This window comes from Xyrauchen texanus, chromosome 31 (genome assembly GCF_025860055.1).
Source record: "Xyrauchen texanus isolate HMW12.3.18 chromosome 31, RBS_HiC_50CHRs, whole genome shotgun sequence".
NCBI lineage: Eukaryota > Metazoa > Chordata > Actinopteri > Cypriniformes > Catostomidae > Xyrauchen > Xyrauchen texanus.
The window spans coordinates 40,072,865-40,080,871 of NC_068306.1; the positions used below are offsets into that span (position 1 = coordinate 40,072,865).

The window sequence follows — 8,007 nt, forward strand, 5'->3', positions numbered from 1 at the left end:
AAAGGCATCATACATTGTGTGTGTTAAAATGTCTCATCAGACTGTTTTGAGAAGGGTTAAAACATGGAGGTGGATAGAAGTGTTTGGGCCGGACTTCAGAGGATGCTGGAGATCTCTGTACAAACCTCCTATTGAGAAGCATACAGCAGATTTACAGTGGAGACTGATGTATGGTATAATAGCTACGAACAGACACGTGGCGCACCTGAATCCAAAAGTAGGGAGGGAATGTCCTTTTTGTGGAACGGAGGAAACAGTTGATCACTTGTTTATCCAGTGTCAGAGGTTAAGAGATCTTTTTAACTTTTTAGAGGTTTGTTTTGAAAGCATGGGTGAGGAATTTTCTTGTCAAGTTTTTATTAGTGGTCCAAAGTACAAAGTCAGTGATCGAAGGAAAGTGGTTTTGTTAAATTACCTTTTGGGAACAGCTAAGATGGCAATTTGGAAGACACGTAAAAACAGGATTTTGGGAACTGGTTCAGTTGATGCAGAGAGAGTTCTGAAAGGGATGGTGGCTGCTCGAATTAAAATTGAGTATGCTTATTTCAAATTAGTTAATAATATTATGGATTTTTCTGCAATGTGGTCAGTGGGAGGTTTTTTGTGTGAGGTTGGGGAGGACGAAATGTTGGTTGTAAAGATGTAATGAAAGGGCTGCAATCTGTATTGATTGGATTGTGTTTTAATTTATTTTTTAATTTATTTATATTTTTGCAGTTTTTTGGATGACATATTGGATTGACATATGATAAATGATAAAATAAACATGTTTTAAGCCTCCCTCTCTCTCTACACACAATTCCTTGGACTTCATGGCTTGATTTGTGCTTTGACATGAACTGTTAACTGTGGGACCTTATATAGACAGGTGTGTGCTTTTCCAAATCAAGTCCAATCAGCTGAATTTACTACAGGTGGACTCCAATCAAGTTGTAGAAACATCTCAAGGATGATCAGTGGAAACAGGATGCACCTGAGCTCAATTTCAAACAAACTTCTTTCACATTGTCATTATGGGGTATTGTTTGTAGAATTTTGAGGAAAATAATGAATTTAATCCATTTTGGAATAAGGCTGTAACAACAAAATGTGGAAAAAGTGAAGCGCTGTGAATACTTTCCGGATACACTGTAGATTATGCCTTTGAAGTGCACTTTGAAGGGAGGACTTTCATGGTAGTCAAACAATTGGCTTTTATATTGTTATTGCATTAAAGACAGAATAAAATATAACATATTATTTAGAAAATATTTCTTCAGTATTAAGTTGACAGATATAAAATTAGATATATGAACCTGAAGCGAAACATTTTCAATTAAAATGTATTTGTACCATGCTTTACACTGTACAATCACAAAACAAGTACAATCTATTCTTGAAAGTATGTACACTGCAAGGAGGGCAAGATAAACACTTAGAAATAAGAAACATTTTTTGCAGAAAAAAAGAAAAAATAATTTGATTTGTTTTCATTTCTCACTGTTAAAATCTAAGGCTGTCAATAATCAACCACATGATTTTTGAGCATGTGTTTAGAAAGCAGAATGAAATGGTAATAATGTCAAATGTTTACCTGCTTAAAAAAAAAAATGTCTGTACTTTTATTTTCTCAGACCACCTAGCACCAGACATTGCTTTAAAATGGAATTGAGAAAGTTTCATGTAAAGATGTGGTTTCAAAACAACATGTATTTTAGCTCTGGGTGTTGGCTGCTCAGAAAAACATTACTTTCTATACTACTTTATTCAATTCAAATCACATGACAACTGGCAGATATTGACAACAGTCAGGTGTGAAAACGCAGCAGCACACTTTATTCCTGATGTTCATGGTCTTGTCCTGGTATGAGCCAGCGAATGCTGTCCGTACACAGGATGGCATAGAGCGTAAAGCCCGAGATAAAAAGAACAGAAAACACAAAGAGCCAATCAATGCTTTTCATGGGAACAGCCAGAAGAGGGCCCAAATGGTCTTCATCCTGCACAGCCTGATCTGGACTTGCTTCGAAACCTGGAGAGCGATGGGAAAACAGTGAATAAACAGCAACTGGAGAGTACATACAGTATACACCCTCTCTATACACACACACACACACACATATAAGAATAAGAAAAGTTTAATTTGTGAATTTTTCATCCAGAAATCATTAATTCATTATATAGATGAAGAGTAGAGTCCATCTACATGAGTAAATGAAAAACAGAGCAAGAGTACAAAAGTGCCCCACCTGTCTGGTTTGTAATGAAAGAAGTGAGTGTTTCTAATGTTCGCTCTGTTTGGTTGAATCTGGCCATTGGTTTGGCACCCTGAAACAGGAGTATATTGGGCACGGCCACTGTGCCAAAGCGTGTTGACAGACTGCCAAAAACACACACAAACGTTAAGCAGTTTACATGACTGGTGTGATGGATCATCAGAGAGTAAACGTCAGTACAGTACTGTTCACCTGCTGTGTTGGGATGCGTCGAGTGCCAGGAAGAACATGGAGGGGAAGACTCGCGGCAGAGCATTGAAGTGAGGTGCGAGGTTGGCTGAAAACTGACACCATGTGGTGTAAAAGAGGACCAGTGAACACTCTGTGCTGTTCACATGCAACAGCTCCATCAGATCCTGTCAGACAAATCACATTTCAACACTTAATGCCATATAACACATGTAATGATCAATCATACAGAGAAATACAGTCTGTCTGTAACAGATCAATAACAGCTCTCCTCAAACAAGGCCTTAGATGAAGCTAGTAGTATTCAGCTGGTAATGTGATCATAACATCACCGTTATGTGATGAGGAGAACCTCTCCATGTAGAATAAAACAGCTTTTATAAGGTTACTGATATGACTTAAGTCTTCATCTCATGATTTTATACAAAATTACAAATTAATTTAAGCATAAAAAAATGACTGACTGCTCTTTTAACATGTTGTTTCTACTCTTATAACGCATGACTTCAATTCAACATTTTTGCATTTTCCCATCATTTAGAATTCTATTATGTCATTTGCAATGCTTCATGGGATTGTAGTTCATTCCCACATTAAAGACATTAAGTACACAGTCTTGTATCTTTCTCTTTTTGTAAGATTTTCCTAAGTTACTGACTACAGTTTTAGTCATGTTATTTGTAATGAGTACCAGATTACAATTCCAAAGTAATTTGACAATGGAACACCACAGTATTCTGGTGTATATTACCATGTTACCGTATCACCTGCGATTACCTGAGACACATTGAGCACCTGCACTGTGAACTGTTCCATTCCTGTTATGTTCCTTTTATCACAGTTGACTTTGTACGGCTTGGCCGTATCAGTGAGGTTCTGGTTCTTCATGTCCACAGCTTCTGTGTGAATCACTCCTGACAGGATGAGCTCAGGTGCTTCTGAATCGCTGCTCTCCTCCACCTCACACTGTCCATCAACACATACTTCTCCCAGGAAGGACTCATGCAGGTCTTTAGGAATGAGATGCTCAATCCCTGGAGAATAAGCTGGAGGTTCGGTTCCCATCAGCGCATCTGCGATCTCTGCTGTCTTGAACTGTCTCTGCGGCTGTTTTTCCACATCTGAGACTCTGAATTCAGGGATCTCATCGACATCTGCATTTAGATAACACAACACAAAACACATGCATTACCTACTTTACACATTTTTGAGCAATGAATTTCCATGACTTTTCCATGCCCTTTATAGTGTCTTATAACTAGTAAAATAAATAAACATTTAAAGCCAAAGTGTGTAATTTCTGTGGCATTAGTGCCACCAAACACAGTTTCAATAATAATCACCGTTTACAATCAGACTCCAGAAAACTCATAAACAGATAGTCCCCCCCTAAACTCACGCCATTGGTCGAGACAGTGCCGTTGTGTCAGGTTGGACAGGCCGCTCAAATAAAGGACAACTTTACTTACACAGGACAGACCACTTCGCTAAAATTAATCATTCAGATTCATTTGTGAACCGGTTTAATGGATTCATTGAAAAGAATTGAAGACAAATTGGAGTTTGTTAACATGTTTTACTCTGAAATATTTTAGAACATAACTAGAAACATGTACATGGTCATTGGCAAATAAGTTTGGCCAAGATGATAAGAAATAGTGAAAAACACAAGTGTCAAGTTTGCAGAAATGCATTCTTAAGAATAAATTACGAATATATAAACACTTTCTCTGCACATTGAATACACCACATAATACACAACATACAGTAATCGTCAATTTTAAGTTTTCAAATGTATTTTTCAAGGTATCCATTTTTTTAAATATCATGTATATTTGAGTAACGAATATAAAGAAGTTCTCAACAAAAATGAAAATTGCCTTTTCATAAAAACCATAAAAAAAATCATTTAAAAACATTAAGAATTTTTTTTTTTTTAAACACATTTTTCAAAGAAATAAAAGATTATACCAAACTAGAATTTCAGCTTTAAATCCCCAATAACAACACAAAATGTCTCTGAGGTCAATCATTGATAATATGTCCATCATAGAAGATAAGAGGCTGTTCAAATTTTGTTCTGTATTTTGACATAAAACATTACACTTACAAAACATAGCACTTACTAATGCACTTAAATGTAACAAAATACACTCGCCTAAAGGATTATTAGGAACACCTGTTCAATTTCTCATTAATGCAATTATCTAATCAACCAATCACATGGCAGTTGCTTCAATGCATTTAGGGGTGTGGTCCTGGTCAAGACAATCTCCTGAACTCCAAACTGAATGTCAGAATGGGAAAGAAAGGTGATTTAAGCAATTTTGAGCATGGCATTGTTGTTGGTGCCAGACGGGCCGGTCTGAGTATTTCACAATCTGCTCAGTTACTGGGATTTTCACCCACAACCATTTCTAGGGTTTACAAAGAATGGTGTGAAAAGGGAAAAACATCCAGTATGCGGCTGTCCTGTGGGCTAAAAATGCCTTGTTGATGCTAGAGGTCAGAGGAGAATGGGCCGACTGATTCAAGCTGATAGAAGAGCAACTTTGCCTGAAATAACCACTCGTTACAACCGAGGTATGCAGCAAAGCATTTGTGAAGCCACAACACGCACAACCTTGAGGCGGATGGGCTACAACAGCAGAAGACCCCTCCGGGTACCACTCATCTCCACTATAAATAGGAAAAAGATGCTACAATTTGCAAGAGCTCACCAAAATTGGACAGTTGAAGACTGGAAAAATGTTGCCTGGTTTGATGAGTCTCGATTTCTGTTGAGACATTCAGATGGTAGAGTCAGAATTTGGCGTAAACATTATGAGAACATGGATCCATCATGCCTTGTTACCACTGTGCAGGCTGGTGGTGTAATGGTGTGGGGGTGTATTCTTGGCACACTTTAGGCCCCTTAGTGCCAACTGGGCATCGTTTAAATGCCACGGCCTACCTGAGCATTGTTTCTGACCATGTCCATCCCTTTATGGCCACCATGTACCCATCCTCTGATGGCTACTTCCAGCAGGATAATGCACCATGTCACAAAGCTCGAATCATTTCAAATTGGTTTCTTGAACATGACAATGAGTTCACTGTACTAAAATGGCCCCCACAGTCACCAGATCTCAACCCAATAGAGCATCTTTGGGATGTGGTGGAACGGGAGCTTCGTGCCCTGGATGTGCATCCCACAAATCTCCATCAACTGCAAGATGCTATCCTATCAATATGGGCCAACATTTCTAAAGAATGCTTTCAGCACCTTGTTGAATCAATGCCACGTAGAATTAAGGCAGTTCTGAAAGCGAAAGGGGGTCAAACACAGTATTAGTATGGTGTTCCTAATAATCCTTTAGGTGAGTGTATTTGTCTGTCACTTCTGTGCTAGTAGCTTAACTACTCCAGCCACTGTGAAAATTTGGCAGTCCTATACTGCAGATGTTAAACTCTGTATGACATAATGCTTGCTATGTGTCTCATCTGTAAGTCGCTTTGGATAAAAGCGTCTGCTAAATGTAAATAACAAAAACGAGCGTGTCGTTTGTCCATATTCCGTACAGAAACTTCCATGACTAAAAACTATTTTAAAACTCCCTGAATTCCCGAGCTTTCTCGTTTATCTCTTCTGTCAATGCTGCTGATGTTTGAGTGATCAGTGTGTGTTGATGTGTGTCAGTGTTTGTACCTGAAGCAGCTCCTCGTGAAAGCAGCACCGCGATCATTAACAGAGCCAACAGCGCACAGCTGCTGTATCTGCTGGATGTCGAGTTCATTTTAGTCGCAGTAATGAATATTTTTAAAGGGAATTTAACTCATGGCTCGTGATGACTCTGATGGTGATGTTTTTATTCATCGCTTGTGACTAATAAACTTCCGGTTCACGCGAATCCTCTACCAGAGCCCTTCTACGGAAGCAACGCGCTTAGCCAAAGTAGCATAACGCGGCAATCCCATAGAAATACTTATGGAGATAAAACAGTGTCAAAATATCTCACAAATGCACAAATACACGCAACAGATCCACACGCGCACAAGTCCACAAATGCACTCAGCTTATCCATGCACATACAACAATCCATAAATACAAGCAACAACCAGCCATCTGCTCAATCCACAAATGCATGCAACTTATCCACACACACAGCAATAAGCACATACACACAACAGATCAGCACATGCACAAGGCAATCCACAAGTGCACGCAAGAGATCCACACACTGGCTAGGGATGGGCGGATCGATCCTAACAGTATTGATATTTCAGATACTGATGTTGTTTCGAAAATATCGATCCTCACACAAAAATATCGATTCTAAATAATTATTTATATTTTTTTAACTAGGGGTTAAAAGGGTTAGCCTATTTGGTTATCACAAACAATAATCATAAGCTTCAAAGTGAAATAAAATGGATTAGGCATTATTAGCAAATATTGTTCAGGATGGGAACTGTTTCTTCTTCCGCTCATCTTAACATTCATAAATGCTGAAAGACAGAAGCAGACAAGCACTTTTTTCAAACAAGAGGGATCGGCGCCTTGTAGAGGAAATGAAAGAAATCAGAGAAACAGCTTCTGGTGTGTAGTCTAGGGCAGTGGTTTTCAAACTTTTGAATCACAAGGACCCCAAATATGATGATTACATGCTGGGGACCCCCTTACCTAAAATATAAAGGTAACTATGTATTTTTGAATAAATAATTGCATATAATGTAAAGACATATTTAAATTCATATTACAATAAACGTAAATATGAAATGCTGTTTCAATAACAATTTTCTTTTATTATTTGGCAACTCACTATAGCCAAAAATAATTCTCACAATTAACAATTATATGTAGCTTCTGTAGTTTTTTGTATTTCTGAACAATTAAAAAAAATATATATATTAACTGAACCGGGTAAATGTTTTTCACAGTATTAATGCACTGGTAGATGAAACGTTAAACCTGAAGGGCAGCATTTGCATATTCAAACATGTGAATCAAACTAAACAACACCACATTCACTGATTCAAGATGTCCTAATGGGATGGATGAGCCTGGTGGCTTCTATACAGTTTGTCAATGCATGGTTTCATTTTAGTGAGAGCCAGGCGCATGTCACTTTCGACCTCCAGACGGGCCCGGTGCTTGGACTGAAGTACTTTCAGTGCTGAAAATCCAGCTTCACACATGTAGGTTGTGGCAAATGGTAAAATACACTTTATTGCCTTCTCAGACAAAACAGGGTAGTCCTTTCTCACAGACATCCAAAACTCTGACAGAGGAAGGCAGGGGAACTTTGTTTCCCCTTCTGTCGCTCTCTCCACGTTGTGTCAGAGAAGCGACACTAGGGGTCTCTCTTGAGCGCCGATATTCACCTCTGAACTATGAAAAAAGGCCAATGAGAGTTGGCAACCAGTATTTGCATGTCCCACCCCCGGACATACGGGTATTTAAGCGGCGCATATACGGGAGTTCATTCAGAAAATTTCTTCGGAGCCGATGGTCGTGTCTGCAACTGCTGCGTATACACACCGAGTTCCTGCTATCCCTCTGCTGCATGCTGTTGGATTCTAC

General features: G+C 38.7%; 1 protein-coding gene across 1 annotated transcript; it reads right to left on the reverse strand.

The window, feature by feature from the left end:
* Positions 1-705: 705 nt before the first annotated feature.
* On the reverse strand, positions 706-6,328 carry txndc15 (thioredoxin domain containing 15). Its single transcript, XM_052099365.1, has 5 exons — positions 6,133-6,328; positions 3,222-3,598; positions 2,448-2,611; positions 2,229-2,359; positions 706-2,011 (listed from the first exon to the last, which is right to left on the reverse strand). Exons 1-5 carry the CDS (start codon positions 6,218-6,220, stop codon positions 1,815-1,817), a joined length of 957 nt encoding a protein of 318 aa, XP_051955325.1. The 5' UTR covers positions 6,221-6,328; the 3' UTR covers positions 706-1,814.
* Positions 6,329-8,007: the final 1,679 nt, after the last annotated feature.